This window comes from Cricetulus griseus, chromosome 6 (genome assembly GCF_003668045.3).
Source record: "Cricetulus griseus strain 17A/GY chromosome 6, alternate assembly CriGri-PICRH-1.0, whole genome shotgun sequence".
Taxonomy (NCBI): domain Eukaryota; kingdom Metazoa; phylum Chordata; class Mammalia; order Rodentia; family Cricetidae; genus Cricetulus; species Cricetulus griseus.
This window is the reverse complement of record NC_048599.1, coordinates 61,709,099-61,730,857: the sequence shown is the minus strand read 5'-3', so window position 1 is coordinate 61,730,857 and position 21,759 is coordinate 61,709,099. Positions and strand designations below refer to the sequence as shown.

Below are 21,759 nucleotides of genomic sequence, written 5' to 3'. Positions count from 1 at the left end.
ACAGATGCTTTCCTGAAAATATACAGTGATGTTTCTTAGGTATGATACATTCTTCCAATGTTATAGTGTGTCTTTACTGAGAATTTCTGAAACTTTAAAAGGTGAAGGGGAGCATGAGAGCTAGCCCAATTGTCATCAGAGAGGCTTCATCCAGCAACTGATGGAAACAGATCCAGACACGCACAGCAAAACATTAGGCTAAGCTTGAGGAATCTTGATGAAGAAAGAGAGGAGGGATTGTAGGAGCCAGAGGGGTGAAGGACATTAGAAGAAAATTCACAGAATCAACTAACCTGGGCTCATAGGAGCTCACAGAGACTAAACTGACCGCCAGGCACCCTGCATGGGTCTGACCTGGGCCATATTCCTGAACTCCTTATATAAGACAGTTGTGTAGCTTGGTCTTCTTGTGGGACTCCTAACAGTGGGAGCAGGGGCTGTCTCTAACTCTTACTGGTTTTTGGAATCCTATTCCTCATGCTGGGTCGCTTTTCCCACCCTTAATACAAGGGGAGGTGCTTAGTCTTTCTGCAACTTGATATGACACATGTTGTTGACATCAATGAGAAGCCTGCCCTTTTCTAAATAGAAACAGAGAAGGAGTCGATGGGTTGGCAGAACAGAAGTAGATGGGAGGGACTGGGAAGAGAGAAGGGAGGGGAGACTGTGGTCGGGGTGTAAAGTAAGGGAATAAATTTAAAATAAAATAATAAATTTTTTTCAAATTAAAAGAAGTATTCAAGTACATGAGCCTGTACAGGACATTTTACATTAAAATCATAACATTTTGCCTCAACCTTTATGGACTCAGGTCCATCTTGTGATGCAAAACTCATTCTACGCAACTTAAAGAGTCCTCATCCCCAGTAATATTAAATGGTAGTTTTAACTGAGACTAGATGCAAACTCTTAACTGGGAGCACCTTAAAATATTAATTAATTAATGCTCCTATGCATCCAATATACAATGGCTTTAGAAAGGAGTGGAATCATAGGATCAAAAGGAGAGATCAGACCAAAATCTGGCAGGCGAACATTGAGTTCCGCATCTCCCTGTCCAGAACCCTAAGCATATGGTGACATCATGTGGGTGACAATGGGATTGGTCAGCCCCGCCATATGCAGCAAACATGGCCTCTGTTGAGTTGCTGCTTTCTCTGGTGGATGTTTCAGGCTCTGTGAAGCTCCAACAACCTGAGGTCGCCACTGCAACTTTGTCTTCATCTTCACAAATTCACAGGGAATATGTTTGAGTGCTCCAAAAAAAAAAGGGTCTAGCTGTGCTACGCATTGCTTGTCTACACAGAATTCTTTGATTTTTTTTTTTTGGAACCTTAGCATAAGCCTCCATAAACCCCTAACTCTAGCATTCATCATGGCTGCAATGTCAATACTGCGTGGGCAGCACCTTGGGTAGGACAACACTGTTGCTGAGTGTCTAGCTTCCCAGGCAGCCCTGTTCCTGTTGGAGCAGACAGCCCATGATGTTTGTGATCTTAGACACTCTCTTTTAAAAGAAATTTTTCAATGGAATTTGGATTTTTTTTAATCCTAGAGCCTTTCATGAGTGGGTCTGGCCCTCTAGGCACTTTTCCTATCATCCCAATGCCAAGTTCCAGGTTTCCCTGAAGTGGCATACCTGCCTTGTCCACAACTTTAATGGGTTAATGTTCCTTTGCTTGATGAAGTATCCGTTTGTCACATCTTCCTGCTTTAGCTTCTTAGTATACATCTAAAAGTAGTGAACAATAGCCATCCCACCGCCTGAATTCAATATGCTGTCTTGAAATGTCATGAGTCAAATAAACTAGTCCATTGCTATTGAATTCAGTTTCACTCAGGTTTTCAGAACGTGAGAAAAAAATGCAGCCATATTTTTTTTTTTAACCAGGAAGTAGCATGAATGCTTTCTAGTCCAATTCCTTTGCACCCATCTGAAACTTCATGATCCAGGTCTTCATTGTCCACAGCATTCTGATCTCCAAAATTTCCACCAAAATGACCCATTAACCTCCTCTCACAGTGTAGTGGGGATTGCCTAGCCAATATTAAACTTTCCCATATTCTTCCTGGGAACTGGCTAAAGAGGACTGTGAGCCAACCACATGGTCAAGTTTACCACAGCAGCAATGCTACCTCTAATCAGTTACTTCTCTCAATCTCTATGACAAAATACCTGACAAGATCAACTTCAGGGAAGAAGGATTTTTTTAGGGGTCAGGTAGCTGATCCTCTCAGGCCATTTCAGTCCATCATGAGGCAGACGACAACACCCCCTGCCCATGGCAATAGGAGCTTGCTCCTGCTATCTTTTCTCTCAGTGACAGGCCCAGAAGCAGAAAGAACTGGATTGGAGCCAGGGCTGTACCTTGAAAGGCCTTCCTCTAACAACCAACCTTCCTCTGACGTTTCTGTAGCAATCTATAACAATACAAATCACTGGGAAATGGGTGTTTAGAGACATAAGCCTGTATGAGACACTTCTAACCACTGCCGTCCCTATGCAGCAAGACTCAACTCACAGAACTAGGTCATTGGCATCCACATAGAGTAGAGGAAACACAAACCCAACAAGAGACACCCCAATATAAATGGGTAAAAGTAAACCTATTTCAGTAAGATTGTGGATGGCACACTCATGTCTACTCACTATCTGTAAGCATTTTTAAAACTGAATCTTTTGACTGATATTTGCTAGAAAAAATATGTAATGGTATAAGTATTCCTGTTGCCATAGTCTAAGAAGGCTTGGAGAAAATATGATAGGAACATTTCTTTTAAGCAGGAACTCTGGAAATGATCAAAAATAAAAGGTCAGCATAGAAAACTTAGTCAGGAATACATGCATAGACACAAAATAAACAGTTTAATGAGATTTCAAAACAGGAAAATTTTGCCTCTTCTTTAGAGTAACATTTCAAGATGATGACTAAGCTATAATGTGACATACTGACATTATCTAATGGGGCAAAAGCAATTATTCAATGAAAAGTTTTTAAATTTCGTAACTTTATTTTTTCAAATGACAAAAGATAAAAAGCCCCATTCATAAAAGGAGAGTACTTTATTTAAGGTGATAAGAAATTTCTGGTTAAAGACTTATCTCTACAGTATAACATTATTAAAAGTAACTTTTGAAGGCATGGTAGACTAAACTTTAAAATCTGTATATGTCAGATATGTGTGCATAAATACAGACTGTGTGCATAAATATGTTTGGAAACACATACAGGGAGAGAGAGAGAAAGAGAGAGAGAGAGAGACATAATGACAAAACACAGTTGCTTAAGGATATATTCAAACCAGGAGACAAACAGGTAAATGTCTCCTGCAAAAGTTATGTGTTAGCCTTTTCCCTAAATGCATATTCAATAAAGAAAATGTGTGATTAAGTATGGTTTATTTATTAACAGTTCTAAGATTGTTCCAGGTTTATAAATTTTCTCTCTGTGTCAAAGCACTTTGTACTTGGTCATCATGCATAACTGTTTAGTTAAGCAGTTACACTTTGTGAGGAGCAGGCCCAGCCCTGTGCTTAGCAATAACTGTCAGTCGCCTGGGGTCTCCTCGGTTGCTGGCTCAATCTCTCTTTCAACAAAATACAAGAAGTGAAGGAGGACACTGTTGAGAGTTATGAAGCAACCAGTTATATTTAAATATATTAAATGCTTTTAAATTTAAAATTACAATGAGTGGTCATATAGCCGTCTTAAATTTGTTATGAATTGGAATGTGGTGATGGCTTTAACAACCACCATAACTTCAAAATCACAGTGAGCCTGAGTGAACTTTTGAGAGATTTGCAGTGATAATAGAGTTGTGGGATGCTTTACTCTTTTGGCTTTTTGAAGGGCCCACCTCCTCACTCCCAAATAAATCACACACAGAGTCTTAGTGTTACTTAAGAATGTCAGGCCTTAGTTTGTTTCTTGCCAGCTTTTCTTATCTTAAATTATCCTGACTACCTTTAGCTTCTGGGCTTTTTCCTTTTCTTACTTCAGTAATCTTACATTGACTCTACTCCATGGCTGGCTGGCTGGCTGGTCCCTGATGTTCTCCTCTGCTTGTTCTCTAGTTGCTCTCCCTCCTTGGTTCTCCTTATATTTATACTCTCTTCCTGTCAGCTCCGCCTATCCCTGTTCCTGCCTTGCTATTGGCCATTCAGCTCTTTATTACACCATCGGGTGTTTTAGAAAGGCAAAGAATCACTGCTTCACAGCATAAATAAAAGTCGTGCACCTTAAAATAATATCCCCCAACATAATAGGCTGCAAAAATAAATAAATAGCTGTGGTTTCTATTGGTGAATAATTCACAGATATTGTTAAAAACTAACACAGCCTTTTTCATATTCCTAAATGAAAGAAATCTTACATTTTAGTGAGAGATTAGTGAAAAATGTAACTTTTTTCTCCATCCATGCTGGTGTAATTTTATAGTACAGATACACAGGTCTTCCACAATATGAGCAATAATAATAATACTTACTTACTTTTGGGAAGAAAATATGTCTCCTGTTCCTTCTGGAGTCACTGACACCATGTATATAATCTTTACAATGCTGAACTTTTAAGGAGAGAAACAAAGCTAAATATTAGGCATTTTAAAATCACGTGTGGATTGTCAGGGTACAAAGTGGTTTGTAGACTACATGACATGGAGGGAAACTACTAGAGAATTTAGTGATAAAGAGAAAGAAATGGGCACTTCTGTGCCAGGCACTGAACTGGGCACCTGAGAAGCATCACCTCTTAATCCTCAGAACATTCCAGGGAGTTTTACAGAATCCCATCTCCTGGGCCATGAGTGAACTGAAGGACTGCCCATTGCAATTCCATGATTTCAAGTCTGTGGACCACCTGAAGGTCTGTCCCCGGTACACGGCAGTACTGGCCCGCTCCGAGGACGATGGCATTGGTATTGAGGAGCTGGACACTCTGCAGCTGGAGCTTGAGACCTTGCTGTCCTCTGCAAGCAGGCGGCTGCGTGTACTGGAAGCTGAAACCCAGATCCTTACTGACTGGCAGGATAAGAAAGGTGACCGACGATTCCTGAAGCTGGGTCGAGACCATGAACTTGGTGCTCCCCCCAAACATGGGAAGCCCAAGAAGCAGAAACTGGAAGGGAAGGCAGGGCATGGACCAGGCCCTGGCCCAGGACGACCCAAATCCAAAAACGTTCAGCCAAAGATCCAGGAATATGAATTTACTGATGACCCAATTGACGTGCCTCGGATCCCCAAGAATGACGCTCCCAACAGTTTCTGGGCCTCTGTGGAGCCCTACTGTGCGGATATCACCAGTGAGGAGGTACAAACACTAGAGGAGCTCCTGAAGCCTCCTGAAGATGAAGCCTAACATTATAAGGTAGAAACCCTGAGCCATAGAACCCTGAGTTATAGAACAGGAGGGCTCAGAGGTGCCTCGGAATCCTAGGCAGCAAAGTCCACATCATCTACTTCCTTCCTTCCCAGCCTCCTGCCTGCTGCATTACCCCTGCAGACACGGAGGTTCAGCTTTCCCTTGCTACCCCCACCTCAGCCAAGTGGTGCGTCTGTCTATCAGTGAAGTTCATCCTGTCGGCTTGCCTTTATCCTAAGAGCCTCTGAACATGCTCCTTGCTTTTAGACTTCAGCAACCGATTTCTTTCTGTACTTAATATATAAAAGTTAAGTTCCTGTTTCATTTCTAAAAAAAAAAAAAGAGAGAAAGAAATGGATCAAATATGTGCACATCTTTTAATGGCATACAGAAAGCCTAAGCTCAGCCACTTACAAGGTTGTCTGAAGATTTCAGAAAGGTGCTCCCGTGCTTCTGTGTCCAATTGCTCTCTCTGGACTGTCTACAGAGTCCATGGCACACACAAAAAGGATTATGCACATTGGATTAGTAATTCCAAAATTTACACCATAAGTGTGGCAAGGTAACTCAGTAGATGAAGGCACCTGAATATGATCCTCCAAGACCCACATGAGAACCAATTCCTAGAACTTGTCCTCTAATCTCCACACATGCATTTGCAGTAGGTACACACACACACACACACACAAATAAAATGTAGTAAATTACAGATATAGTGAAAACTAGATTAATTACATAATTGGGAGGGAAGTCAGAGAGAGGCAGGAAGGAAAAACTGCCTTTGGTTCTCCTACTTTTCTAGAACAGTCTTTAGAATGCTCCTCAATAGGTGTGCTATGTTGCTGATCCAGCTGGAAGTTATGGACAAAGATCAGAAGAGAATCTAAGTTGAACAGAAGATTAGATATTTGACATTCCTCATACCAGGCATGTGTTGTGGATGAGCACACTTCCTATGCAGTGTGCCCTTAAACAGCAGCATCCTGTTTCCATTTATGCCCAGTGTGTAGTGAGTATGTCTAGCCACACAGTGTAAAACTGAGGAGCTCTGGCATAAGATGTCAAAGAGATTTGATCTTTAGCAAGTGACTAAATCTCTCTATTAAAAACTCATTTTATTCATGTGCATTAAGAGAGTAATAGTAGCATGACTCAACCAGGTTGTTATGGGAAATGTACACATGGTACATGGGAAGCAGAGAATATTCTTTCATTTTTAATCTAAAACCTATTCAAAGCCAATTTAATTCTTTCCTCTAGGCTGCTGAGACAAAATACCCACAACAATGTGTGATAGCAAAGTAAAAATTCATTGTCTTGCATCTGAAGTTCAGAAATCTGAGAATTAGATATTGGCAGGACCATGTTCCTCTGAGCTAAGACACAAAAGGATTTGTCCCAGGCTTTTTACTGTCCCTAAGCTAGAGACAGCATTATGCCAGTCTTTGTATCTGGTTTTCCCATGGTACCAGTATGTCTTCGTGTGTGTGTGTGTGTGTGTGTGTGTGTGTGTGTGTGTGTGTGTGTGTTTATTGGACAGGAGTCCTCTCCACTCTACTGTACTCTACTCTAGTGTGAGTTCATCTTACTGTATCAACTATTTAACAACCCTATTTCCAGACAAAGTTATATTTTGAAGTACTAGGAATTCCGACTTTATTAAATGAATATGAATGATACATAGTATAACCTACAACACCTAATTTATGCCTAACAACTCTGGAACCAACAGGACAGGATGAGTAAACTGTACTTAGAATGTTTGTGGTCTAAGTGGGGAAATCACACAATAAATGAACAAACCATTTGAAAGGCCTTCAAAGAAGTGTAACAATGGATTAGATCTATGATCCTCAAACATTTTGGTCTCATGATTCCTCTTGGTCTCCAAAGAGGTTTTGTTTGGGGGGTCCACATAGCTACCAGTAGGCATCATTTTTTAAATTGTAAAATTTTTCAAATTAAAATATTGGCAACACATTTTGTGATTCTTGTGAAAATATTAAGATTAGCATCTATAGACATATACTTAAAAATATAAAAACATTTTGTTGACACTCAAACAACGTAATTTTTAATAACATAACAGAATGTCAGTTCCAGTGGTCATTCAGCATCATGCTTAATGGCCAGCAGATGGCTCAATGGGTAAAGGAGCTTGTCTCTAAGCCTGATGACCTGAGTTTTATCCATGAGACCTACAAGATGGATAAAAGTGACATCTACAAGTGCTCCATTTGTGCATACACGCACATTCTCTCTCTCTCTCTCTCTCTCTCTCTCTCTCTCTCTCTCTCTCTCTCTCACACACACACACACACACACACACACACACACACACACACACTATATCAATGTAAAAGTATAATAAATAAATATAGATTATGAGTTGTTTATGATGTCTGACTTTCTTCTATAGTGGAAAATCATGCTTAGTCAAACCAATAGCAAAATATGGAAGAACCACATATGGACTGAGAGATAATTCATTATTTCATGCCTATAAATAACTATTTCTCAACTTAGGAGTCCCACAAAATCAACTTGGAAACTTTAAACATTTGAAGACTGCATGTCATTCTCCAGCCCCCAAAACCAGTGTTTGAACATGGGTTCTACTAATTAAGCAAGCTACAGTATTCATGAATAGTCAAAACCAAGGAACACAAATATGATACATTTGACTCAAGTCAGAGTTGAGGACATGTTCTTTAAATGAAGATAAACTCAACAAACATAGATTTTAAATTCATCCTCCCTTCCTATTGCTCAGAGTCCTCAGCCTGAGCTTGTAATCTTCATTATGAACCAGCATGAATATGCACGTCATAATAATTTCACCTCTACAGGAATGGCCGAGCTATATGAGAAAGAAAAGTTCAGCTCTTGATACTTTGGAAGACTCCCAACATTCTGTCCAGCAGAAAGGTTCCAGTGTCAAATGACATTGTTCCCTACAAAACTAAATTAGAGTGTGACCTCAAATGTTAATATACTCAGAGTTTTCCTCTCCCCTTAGAAGCCAAATATTCATAACAGTCATAAAATCTGCATTGTCCTGTCCTCCTTGGTTTTCTGAGGCCATCGTAACAAACTACAAAATTAAAGAAAAGAACATCTCCTGAAGGAAAGTTATAGTCTTAAGAAAACGTAAGCTTCAACTAAACATCATGGATAACGCATTTATACCTAATAGGTGTGTTGTGGTTCACAAATTTACAGTACTTTTCCACTTCCACACTGATTTGATTATCATGGCATTTTAAATAACTATCACTCATTTTTTTTTCTATTTCTGAAAAGGAACTAGAGACAATGGGAGGTTGAGCCATCCAGTGTCGGTTAGTGGTACAGCTAAACTCTGGTCGTTCCAGGAAATCCTCAGTCCTTGCTGCTCAGCCTTTGAATGAAGATGTGTCAGTGTTTCTTAAGCCTTGCAGACAAAATAAATACATCTGCTTTTAAATTTTACCTACACATTATTCCACTTATAAGTCAGCAAAGTTTAATTTGTTCACTCTAATAGCACTTTGTCAGCAAAGATAATCAGCAGTGTTCATTTATTTTTCACTAGCAGCAGCTTGATTGCACGGGGAAAACCAGGTTGGGGCAGATTTCTCAAGTGGGAGATAGAACTTTGAAGCTATTTCTGTTCACAGGATCAACTCTGTAGCAAAGCAAAAGGTAAAACAGAAAACTCCGTCATCTACACATGCAGTCATTCCTTGAAGCCAGTTCTGAGGCCAATAAGGAGACAAAGGGCTAAATGAGAGAAAGAGCAGCTAACATTTCACCTGAGATTCTGGTCTGACAGAGAATGTAAGGATGGCAGCCCACAGAAGAGGTAAAACTTTGTCTCAAAGTGATGGATATGAATGAGACTCAGTCAATGTTCCATTTCAAACATCTGTGGCTCTTTGCAATCAGTGATAACAGTTGTTAGTCTCTGCAGCCGTTTTTGTGCAGGGGTTAAAGGGAAACAGCACCCAGAGAAAGAAGGTGGGAGGGACCCCTCTTTTTTATCATCCTCCAAATAGTGGTCCAATTTCAGAAACTAAAACACATGAAGATGGACAGAATGAGAGAGCCGGGGCAACTGAAAAGCAGATGCTTTGGAGAGATGGGCAGGATTTTTGTAGCAGGTGTGTTTATCATATTGAAAGCCGAGTCTAATTGAATAAAAAGAGTTTTTAAAATAGTGAGCCATTAATTAGGCAGCATGGAGTTAAAGCATGGCGTTCGGTAATGTACGAGGCTTTTGGGAGCCTCGGCAAGCACTTATCGATTCTGTCAGGCTGCCAGAGGAACCAGGAGCCCAACGTTCACCCCTTCTGGAAGCTACCTGATTCATTTGGAAGTGGCTTCCCTGCATAGCCTCTGTTCAAATCACCCCATAATTACCCTGGCACTGTGAGCTGCGAACTTGGCGGGCTCTGAGAGATATCAGATGTTTTTCTCATGCTTGCTGAACCTCTCTTAGACAAATTTTGCATTGTTTTTTGTGTCAGTTTTATCGCGGAACATCATGTTGCCATCTGGGAAGAAAAACAACATGGTAGGGAAGCAGCTGGTGAATGGCAGTGGCCAAATAAACATTGGCAGGCACCGGCCATTAGGTGAGATAAGAGGGATGGGCAGCGGCCAGCACCAGTGCTCCCTCACCGCTGGAGCATCGGTCACTGTCCCCTTCTTGATTATCTTCACTCAGATTCACGGAAATTTTTCACCCAGCAGCCCAGGATGTGTCAGGTGCAAGGCCTTCCCTTCTCCGCCCTGGAAGTGCAAGATAGGAAGGCTGTATGCCAGCTTGGATTCTCTTCTGGGTCAGGCAATGGATTTCTGAACCAAAAGGACCACCGGCAATGCCTTCACAGGACTGTCCCCCAAAGAATGGACGCCACTCATATCCTCACCCTGCCCTTCAAACAATGCGGTGGCACTTTTTTAATCAGACACAGCTTTGTCACCGGTGTCAGCTGCTTTCATATCGCTAAGTCACTTTAGAATTACGTGAGGTAAACAAACTACTACGCACTTGTTTTTAGTAGCAAGGCAGAGGGGAGAGCTTAAACCAGCTTAGGAAAATTCCTCCCCGGACTCTCTTGCTTTGAAGAATTTTCTTCCATTTTAACTTTTCTTTTAAATTTTATTATTAATGTGTCTGTGTGTCTGTGTGTGTGTGTGTGTGTGTGTGTGTGTGTGTGTGTGTGTGTCTTTGTGTTTCTGTTTCAGTGTGTGTATTTGCATTGTGTCTATGTCTGAATGTTTTTCTGTGCATATGTCTGTTTATGTGTTTGTGTGTCTATATCTGTATCTATGTGCTTCTCTGTGTGTATTTGTATCTGTGTCTGCATGTTTCTGTGGATGTGTGTGTCTGTGTGTGTGCATGTGTAAGTCTGTATATGTATGTGTGTGTCTAAGTGTCTGTATGTGTGCATATTTGTGTGTGTGTGTGTGTGTGTGTGTGTGTCTGTCTGTCTGTCAGTTTGTCTGTCTGTCTGTTACTAGAGATTGAACCCAGTGCCTTGTGAAAACATGCTACCCCTGAGCCACATTTCCAGTCCTTTTTCTTTCCCCTAACTTTTTCTTCTTGAGGCAGGCTCTCTTCCAGATGCTCCTAGTGAAGCCCACAGGTGCTCACATCTCCATCTTCCGACATCAGCCCCTTGAGTAGCTGGGGTTACTACAGGCCTTTTCCACCAGACTCAGCTGCAAACTGGTGGACACTTATGACCACCCTAGATACATTATTTCTGCAGATGGAAATGCATGGTTGACTTTTAAACTTAAAATCATTTAAGTGAATTGAGGTTGCTACCATGAGCACATGTGTTAGAGAGACTGATGCCCAAATGCTAAGGGACAGACCAAATTAGAGCCCATCAGTAACTCTTCCTAAAACTTCATGAGAACAAATTCTCTGGAAAAATATTCCCTACTACTGAATCAATTTTAATTTATACATTTATGATGAAAGAGGATCAAGAAAAATGTTGAAGAAAACCTAAGAGAGATTAAATGATAATGAGAATTTCTTAAAAGTCTGTTTAGATTCATTTCAATATTATTCATTTAAAAGGTCAGTTATTCTAGATGTTTCCATAAAGAACATAAGTTGTATGCAGTCACATTCTTTTTATTCTTCTGATATCTGTCAGGTAAGCAGTGTTAACACTCCTTGACTTGATCTCTAATGACACTGAGTTCATCTCTTCTGCTGCCGCTAATTTAGAAGTTGGGAACACATGCTATTTCAGTTAATACTGAACCTATAAATTAAATAACACTTATGCATAATATATATTATATATACTATATAATATATTACATGCCATATGTTATATGATATTTAATATGATACATACTATATAAATTATGTGTTGTATATAATATATATGACTTACATATAAATTAAATAACTGGCCAACAGACTAGTTGTGATTAAACTTAGTTTAAGTAGCTTTGTCTTTGTGCGGGGAAATATTTTATAAAAGAAATCATTCATTGGCATAAAGAAGACACACCTTTCTCTTCCCTGCCTGAGGATTTGCTGTGTATGGAAATAACAGAGAGTCTCCACTGTGATGCAGAGAATGTGAGGCTTGGCCTCAGCCCGCCTATGAGGAGACTCAAGTCTATGACTGGAAGATAACTAACTGGTCCAAGGATCAAAAGCTCAGACACTCAGAGCATGAATCTGTGCCCTGTGGCTTGCAGCCCATTGCTGTGAAGCCAGGGGATAAGCAACTCTTCCCCAGTGGCAGCCTATAACCACGTGACCCTGAAATCTGTGAGCACAGGAAGACTTCCTAGAAAAGCCTGGAAATAAATAAGTGCTGGAAAGACAAACTCGATAAAGGTAATTTTATTTATTTTTACAAAACTGCAGCAAACAGATCAGCACAACTGAGGAGGAATCCCTTGCACATTCAGGAAGGAGGACTTGGAGGGAGCATCTGGAATTTTGCAGAAGACCTTAGGGAGAAGAGATTAAAATCAGACTTCAAATGTTGGCCAATACGGTATGAATCAATTTGTAAACGATGGATGTTCCCATTGGCTGGCTTCCAGGGAAACTACAGTCAGGAAGCAGCCTCCCTGAGATGAATAAGCGAGTACCTTCCTGTGAAGGGTAATGGCCTCACCTCTCAGTGGGGCTCAGATGACAAGCTACAACAAGGTGACAGGAGTAATATGAACGCCCCATGATAAATTAGAACCTACTATCACAGGGAGTTTTTTTTTTCACCCTCAAAGAGAAGATCTTGTCACTTAACAGGATCAATGAGTAGGGGAACAAATCCCCTGGCCACTGAGGCCCACCCAGAACAGCAGCATCTGAAGTGTTGAGACAAGGTTATAATGACACAAGGACAGATTGGTCAGATCTAGCAAAAGACCCCAACCAGGTCCCAACAAGAAAGGAAACTTCAAGGACTCAGTCAAATGTTCAACTACAGGAAAAGACCAGACACTGGGTAATTTATAAACAATAAAAATGTATTTCCCACAGCTCTCTGAACATTATAAATCTAAGAACTAGACACTAGCAGGATCAGTATCTGGTGAGGGCAGGTGTCTGCCTCTAAAACAGCATCTCAAAGCTGTGTCCTCTAAATGGGGGAAGAATATTGTAGTCACATATGGCAAGAGGGATGTAAAGGTAAAAGAGAACTGGCTCTCCCTAGTCCTTGCTACAAAGTCAGTATGCCAGTGAACTGTGAAGGCCATAGGAACCAACTAAATGTTAAAGGCAATTCTTTCTGACTTCTAAATGGAATACTGTCATTCGATGCCAAGGACCTTAGATTGTCAAAGTGGGAGTTTAAACATGGGGGGGAGGGAGTTTGGTGTGAAGAAAAAAATACTTAACAGTCAACTTGAAGAGTAGAGTATTTTACTTCTGCTGGAATCCCCAGGGTCAAGTATATGACCCAATGTTGTGGAATAGTTGTGTACACTGAATGAAGATGTGTTACTGTGTCCCGCGCGCTCTGTATTTCTCGCCAGCAAGAAATCATACGCAGGACACTCGGATCCTTCTGCAGACAAGCTTTAATGCATCTTGAGAGTGAAAGAGCATAAGCTTCCCAGAGCGGAGACATTGAACCAAGAAAACCATCCCTTATAAAGGCTGGCCAACCGCCTGGGACGTGTTACCCTATGAATGGCTTCAGCTCCTCAGGCTAAATGAGCCACGGGATAGGCAGAGATCAAAGGAATGGAGATTACCCAGCGCCTGTGAAGTAATTTACATCTTGGTGTCTTCAGGCACCATTATAATGCAGGAAACGGCCCCTTACATTACTGCGATTGCTTTAATAAAGATTTGAATGGCCAATAGCTAGGCAGGAAAGAATAGCTGAGACTTCTGGGGAGAGAGAGAATTCTGGGAAGAAGAAAGATGGAAATTCCAGGAAGACATAAAACAAGTTGGACATACAGTACAGAAGAAAGAAAGGTACATGAGTCACATGGTAGAAAGTAGATTAATAGAAGCAGGTTGATTTGAGTTGTAAGAGCAAGTTGGAAAACAGTCTAAGCTAAGGCCAAGCTTTCATAATTAATAATAAGTCTCTGTGTAGTTATTTGGGGGCTGTCAGCCCAGTACACATTAAGAGTTCAATAAACATTTGATGGATAATCCTTCTAAGAATTTGTAAACTGTAACAGAGACATAACTACCATTAAAAGAGCTGAGAGCATAGCTCAGTTGGTAAAGCATTTTTAAAGATGGGATTGGGAAAATTGGTGTATTCTTGTAGAAAAACAACACAACAACAAAAATTTGAATTCTTGTGTCTAGCAACCATATCTAACCCTCAAGAATGAGGATGGAAACTTAACATTTATATATGTGTATAATATGTTCTGGTCATACCCATCACTTTACCCTCTCTCATCCTCTATTCACCCTCAACACCCTTCTTCCCACCAAGTCTCCATACCATTTTTATGTCTTTTTGTTTTACCTTTGTTTTTTCTTTGTGACCCACTATGTTTAAGTGGGGTTAATGGCTCACCTGAACACGAGTGTGAAGCCATCCAATGGAGCATGAAGATAATGACTTCCTTTCCCCCCAGCAACTCTCTACTTGCGTTACCTTAGCTGAGCAGGCCTTCTTGAGTCCCTGCTCCCATTTATGAGTGAATGCATATTAGCTCAGTCTTATGCAAGCCCTACACAGACAACTGCAGCTGATATGAGTTAATGAGTGCCACTGCCATGTCAACCCCCTCAGAAGTGATTCACAACTATCCTTCCAATTATCCAGCTCTTACATGCTTCTCATCCCTTCTTCTACAATGTTCCCTGAAACTTGAAGGAGGTGGTATAGGTGGCCCACCTAAGGCTTACCACTCAACCGTCACTTGTTCTCAGCACTTTGATCAGCCAGGAATCTCTGCATTAACCACTGTTTGCTGCACAGAGAACCAGTTTTGATCAAGGCAAAGGACAGAACTAGTCCTTGAATATAAACACAAATATTCAGCAGGCAATCTGAGGACATGTCTATTTAGCAAAACAGGTGGTAAATCCACTGTGACCTCCTCTGTCACAAGCCTTTCCAAGTCCACAGTACCAGACATGAACTCTGTCCTGTGGAACAGTCCTCAGATACAATCAGAAATCATTTGGTTACCCCTATAACAGTCATGACCCTGTTAAAGCAGTAAGAACCTTATGGCAAGATGGGCAGATGGGCAGTTCATTTTCCAGTAGACAATGTATTGGGTCACCATACATGACTACCTGTCATAAGAAAGAACGAGTTGGAAAGTGTGACAAGGCAGAGAAGAGGTGGCAAGGCAGCTGTCTGGCTTCACCATTTGATGTGATATAGACATATAATTTTCCAGAGTCAGTTGACACTTCCAGGTATATTATAGGCTGGGCAGGCTGACCACCCAGAAGAAAGAAAATTTCTGAATAAGAAACATAAAGATTTTTTTCACATGAGGAAATATATCATGGGTAGGAAAGGATTTGGAAGAATGAGCCTACCCAGGAATAAGCCAAAAAGTATAAGCCTGCTATACAGAGGACATTCATGGTGGATGAATGTGGGCCAAATGGGAGCTGGGCCTCACCATAGGCAGCCAAACAGTGAAACATTTGCTCTTGTTCATCCATGAGAGAAAAAACTGAAAAGAAGATTGGAGATACAGAAGTCTTTTCATCATGGGAAAAGGGAGGAAAATAATTTGAGGGCTGGAGAGATGGCTCAGAGGTTGAGAGCACTGCTAGCTCTTCCAAATGTCCTGAGTTCAATTCCCAGCAACCACATGGTGGCTCACAACCATCTGTAATGAGATGTGGTGCCCCCCTCTGGCCTGCAGGCAACATGCAGGCAGAACACAATACACATAATAAATAAATAAATCTTTAAAAAAAAGAAAATAATTTGAAACAACATAAGAATTTTATAATAACTGAAAGTCACTAGAGTTTTCTACAATCAAGCCAGCATATTATTAAGATATCTGCTAATATCTGCATATAATTAGGTACTATGATGCCTAGTTGTATTGTCATATATTAAGAAATAGTAACTGGAAGGCTATGCTGAATACTATTGAAATTTTTCAATATATTTAGTTGTGTCTTTCACTACTTGCACGTTTATTTATACTGAAGATGGACTTGTTTTTATTATTTGATGTGCTGTCCGTCCCCCCACCACCACCCGCTTGTCTGGATAATATTGGGACTATATGTTCAGAATACTTATATCTCTTAGACTCCCCATAGAGACACAATAAAATAACCTGAAAGAGCAACTTGAAGTTCCTCAAAGGTTTCCCTACCCTATCTTTGCAGTGATAGAACTGACATATATCAGAGGCTTCTGTGTAGAACATCAGAAATGACTACAGGACCTTCAGCAAGGAGAAGACTGGATATGGTGGAAATGTGGCTAAAATAAACATTCAAAGATGGGGCTTGGTATTCCTTGACAATATGACACATGAAGAGAATTTATCCTGGTGGGAGAAGATTTCACCAGGGGTTGATCTATAGGTCACAATTATTTATAACATGTCCTAACCCATACCTACAATAACTCATTCCAAATTCTACAAGAGGAATTGTAGACAAGAAGTAAAGAGAGTTATTAAATTAAAGAGAATTGGAAAGTCAGTAGGCATCCTAAGGAAATGAACTCAGTTTGAGATATCATGTAAAAGAAACTAGATAGGGATAGTTGATGGGAAGAACAGGTGTCTCCACATTATGTCACAGACTCTCAGGTGACATTCATGTCCAAATGTGCTACCAAATGCAATGACCAGACTGCAGCTTGCATGAAAGTTAGTCTAGCTCAAGAATGACAGACAAAGGAAAAGCTGGAGGGTAGAGTGTGGACTAGAACAATAAAATGTGCTCAATAAACACTTATTAATGTGAAAATGAATTGGTGACCTAAAAGGACTTCTGAGAGAGAGACCATGAGCTATTCTGAAGTGCCTGCCAAGGAAAGAGATTTCATAGATCACATCAACAGGAATTTGAAAAAGATAACTTAATACTTCAATATAATTTAACCTCTTTGGGTGTGTTGAATTTCCTGGCTAAATATGGTCTAGAAGGCTCAATGATTAAGATTATACTAAATAATAATGGTTGGAAATTCAACACTTTATTTAAATTGAGCTTTTCAATGTCTTGAGTCAAAGAAACATAGGAATCCTAAGAACTCTGGGCTTTTCTATAGCAAATGGAGGTGCCTTTTGAGTGTAGACTTGGTTTTAAAACCCAGCCACACTGAACCTCTTAGAAGAGAAAGTGGGAAGTACTCTTGAACAAATTGGTACAGGAGACTGCTTCCTGAACATAACACCAGTAGCACAGACACTGAGATCGACAATTAATAAATGGGGCCTCCTGAAACTGAGAAGCTTCTGTAAGGCTAAGGACAAAGTCAATAAGACAAAACAGAAGCCCATAGAGTGTGAAAAGATACTCACCAACCCCACATCTGACAAAGGGCTGATTTCCAAAATTTACAAAGAACTCAAGAAGCTAGTCCCCAAAGCACCAAATAATCCAATTAAAAAGTGGGGTACAGAACTAAATAGACAGTTCTCAATAGAGGAATCTAAAATGGCTGATAGACACATAAGAAAGTGCTCAACATCCTTAGCCATCAGGGAAATACAGCTCAAAACCACTCCTGTCAGAATGGCTAAAATCAAAAACACCAATGACAGTATATGCTGGAGAAGATGTGAAGAAAGGGGAACACTCCTCCACAGCTGGCGGGAGTGTCAGCTTGTACAGCCACTTTGGAAATCAGTATGGCATTCCTCAAGAAAATGAGAATCAGTTTGCCACAAGATCCAGCAGTTCCACTCCTAGGCATATACCCAAAAGAAGCACATTGATACAACAAGGACATCTGTTCAACTATGTTCATAGCAGCATTATTTGCAATAGTCATAACCTGGAAGCACCCTAGATGCCCCTCAGCTGAAGAATGGATAGAGAAAATGTGGTACATTTACACAATGAAGTACTACTCAGTGGGAAAAAAAATAGAATCTTGAAATTCGCAGGCAAATGGATGGCACTAGAAGAAACCATCCTGAATGAGGTAACCCAGTCACAAAAAGACAAACATGGTATGTACTTACTCATATATGGAATTTAGATAAGGATCAGGGGATTGCCAGCCTACAGTCCACACTGCCAGAGAGCCAGGGAAACAGTGAGTACCCTAAGAGAGACATGTATAGTAACCCAGAGAAAAGGAAGGGGATAGGATCTCCTGAGCCTTTGGGAACATGGAGGGAGGGGAGAGGGTGCTGGGAGAAAGAGAGGGGGAGAGGAGGACATGGGGGAGCAGGAAGGTTGAGTTGGGGGAAGAATAGAGGAGAGCAGGATGAAAGATATTGTAACAGAAGGAACCATTATGGATTTGAGGAGAGATCTGGCACTAGGGAGATTTCCAGAGATCTATAAGGATGACAATCTAAGAAATCTAAGCAATAGTGAAGATGCTACCTTAAATGCCCTTCCCTGATAATGAGATTGATGACTACCTTATATGCCACCCTAGAGCCTTCATCCATTGGCTGATATAAGCAGAGGCAGACACCCACAGATAAACACTGAACTGAACTCCTGGAATCCAGTTGCAAAGAAGGAAGAGTGAAGAGCAAAGGGATCAAGACTGAGCTGGTGAACCCACAGAAACAGCTGACCTGAACAAGGGGGAGTGCACGGACCCCAGACTAATGGCTGGGAGGCCAGTATGGGACTGATCCAGAACCCCCTGAACTTTGGGAGCCCATTTGGAGGAGGGATGGAGTAGGGGTTGGTGGGAGGCGGGGGGGGGGGGGAGGGAGCTGGGATTGACATGTGAAGCAGACTTGTTTCTAATTTAAATTAAAAAACCCATATAATATCATTGCTTAGTGTCACAGTGAAGCATACTGTTCTGCAATGCTCATATTGCCAAAAAAGGCAAATGCTTAAGATTTGTTTTTTAATATTTTCTTTATTTTGTATTCACAGATGATGAATGCTGGCTAATTTGACATGTTCTTCAAATTTTCATGTGTCCCCTAAATAAGTGAAATGGTAGCTTCACAGAGCCACAGCAACATGGTGTTCGAGTCAGATGGTTGAGATGTCTTAAAATCCAAGCTGAAATTTTCCTGTAGCTGGGGAGTAAGGTAAGTCTGACGTTTTCTATTTCAGGGTGCCTGTGCTGAGTGATTCCTATCTGACCACTTGCAAAGTCCTAAAGAACTTTAGAAGCCTTGAAGTGAGGAGTTGCACATTTTGAATGGTTTTTAATTTCTTGGGGATAGAAGATAGCTTCTAGTCTGAGATGTAAATAGCTGAAATGTCATTTCATTCAAAGTTAAGCATTACCCACAGGGAACTCAAAAGCCATCTGAATCACAGTGCTTGCTGGGAAATGAACCAGGAACTACTTTGGGGTGCCATAGCTAGCTTGGTTAGAGGTAAAACACAACTACTAAGCCAATGCTGTGCACTTTCACCCCTAAGGGTCTGGGAAATAAGCACAAACAAAATAGTCAAGAGCTTAAAATTTAGCTGTGGGAAATTTATTGCAGCTAAATAGAGAAGAAAGCAGCTGATCCCTGGGGAAGCAAGTGGGCTGTAATGCAGGATGCAATTTGGAGCAGCGGTAAAGTAATTCTCCAGTACTGTGTGCTCCACAGTCACTTCAAGGAGGGCAACAGTACTCACCACTTCAGACACCCGGGGAATTCAGGGATTCCCAGCACAAAGACCCATCAGTTGAAGGGCGAAGTGACAGAAGGTTCAGAGAGATGGGTTAGCTAATGGATGGGGGAATAAATTCTCCCAGAACACTCCCTGTTCAGACCACTGGAAATGGAGTCACCCTTCAAATAATCTGTATGCCTGTTTCTTTTTTCCATTTTCAATTTATAATAACAATAACGACCTAGACATAGGACATTTCCTGGGCCTTAATGACTATCTGAGGTTAATGGCCCTCAACTACACCTCAGGCCATCAACCCCTCCCAGCTGGTCATTAATCTCCAGGAAGTATCCTGCTCCAGGGTCATTATAGTTTCCGTATCAACTATACCTTAAAGGCTTTATGGATTCTGCAGATACAAATCTCTTGCCAATAGAGGTTATAAAACCTGTTTAGAATTCCAAAATTATCTTGAGCTTGACCTATCAGAACCATTTTCTTCTAAGCCAAAATTGGCCTAAGAAAATATGCAATTTTGTTTTTGTTTACTTCTTCACATTTTGTCAAGAGAGAGTTCAATTCAACATTACAGTGAAGATGCCAAAGATCAATTAATATTGGAGGGACGGGTCAACTTTAAAGGGGAATTCCCTTTCTTCTAAAGAGTGCACCATCCTGCTTTTGAGAAGGGATAGTATCTGTGAAAATACCTCCTCCAATGACGTAAATGCTCAGATGATATACGTTACATTTAATGGACTTATTTTTCTAAGTGTATCTAATCCTAAAGTCTCTTTTTTTTCTATTTCCATGAGAAATATTCCAATGTATACACAAATATTGTAACAAGCATTTGTTTAGCTTCAGAATAATCAATGTAAGGAAGGAATGAAACAAGGGTGAACTTCCAGAAGGGGTAGCAACTAAACTTCTAACCCCACAGCCAACTGAATGGTAGTTTCTCGAGAAGCCTTGAGGATCTAGAGAGCTCAAGTACAGACAAAGAAGGGGGACCAGGTTAACTCAGGAATCCCACTAATGACAATAGGCCCATGCCCCAACTAAGCAGGGAAGCCAAAGAAACATGGGGGTTGGGCATTGTAGGTCTGTGCTGGTCAATGTTTGTCAGTTTAACATCAGTCACCTAAAAGAAGGAACCTCAACTGAGTAATTGCCTCCATCTGCTTGGGCATATTTATGGAAGAGTTAGTGATTCTAACTGATATACATGGTGTCATCCCTGGGCACATGGGCCTGAGCTATATACAAAAAGTTGTTGAGCAAGCCAGTAAGCAGTGTTCTCTGCTTCACTTCCTGTCCCCAGTTTCCTTCCTTGGCTTCCCTTAATGACCAGCTGTGACCTGTAAGCCAAATAAACATTTTTATTACCAAATTGGCTCTAGTCAGTATTTTATCACAGCAATGAAAAGCAAACTAGGACAAGGACCTTAGAGATAGTTAGAAGCACTAGCTGGGCTCCAGCTTTGGAGAAGGATGGTAGCGAGGATTGGGGGAGGGCATCAGAGATGTATGCATGGAGATTCTGTTAAAATCCAAGTCTAATATAGAATTGTAACTGCATTCCGAGCTCATGGGTCCAGATCCTCAAACTGAAGAATGTAAGACACTAAGAGCACACAATCAGAGTGGGTGGGGCGGCTGCTACAGTAAAAGCTGGCGACTTAAACAAAACAAGTATTTTCTTCTGTGTTCTGCATGTATACAGATGTGTATATGCATGTATACAGATGTGTGTATGTATGCATGTATGTAGTAAGCTCAGGCACCCAACAGATGAGTAGATGAAGAAAACGTGTATGTCATGCAGGAAATGATAGGCCCAAGGCATGGGAACAGTGAATATTAAAAGTATTTCACAGAACTGATAAGAAAAAACTTTATAATAAAAAGTTCCATATCTACCACCTCTCAGAAAACTCAGCTCCAAATGGGTCAAGGGCCTCAACCTAAGACCAGATAGCCTGGATCTTACAGAAGAGAAGGTGCAGAATAATCTTGACCTCACTGGCATAGAAAAGACTTTCTGAACAGAACACCATTAGCACAGGAATTAAGAACAATTGTGAATAAATGGGACCTTATGAAACAGAAAAGCTTCTTACAGAAAAGGACACTATCATTTGGACAAAGCAGCAATCTACAGAATGGGAAAATATTTAAACAAGTTACACATCT

General features: G+C 40.8%; 1 protein-coding gene across 1 annotated transcript; it reads left to right on the top strand.

The window, feature by feature from the left end:
• Positions 1-4,734: 4,734 nt before the first annotated feature.
• On the top strand, positions 4,735-5,377 carry LOC100765315 (transcriptional adapter 3-like). Its single transcript, XM_035446333.1, has one exon. The coding sequence runs from the start codon at positions 4,803-4,805 to the stop codon at positions 5,355-5,357; it is 555 nt and encodes a 184-aa protein (XP_035302224.1). The 5' UTR covers positions 4,735-4,802; the 3' UTR covers positions 5,358-5,377.
• Positions 5,378-21,759: the final 16,382 nt, after the last annotated feature.

Excerpts from the sequence above, each read along its gene's own strand:
- LOC100765315 (XM_035446333.1), top strand. The coding sequence starts at position 4,803 with ATGAGTGAACTGAAGGACTGCCCATTGCAATTCCATGATTTCAAGTCT.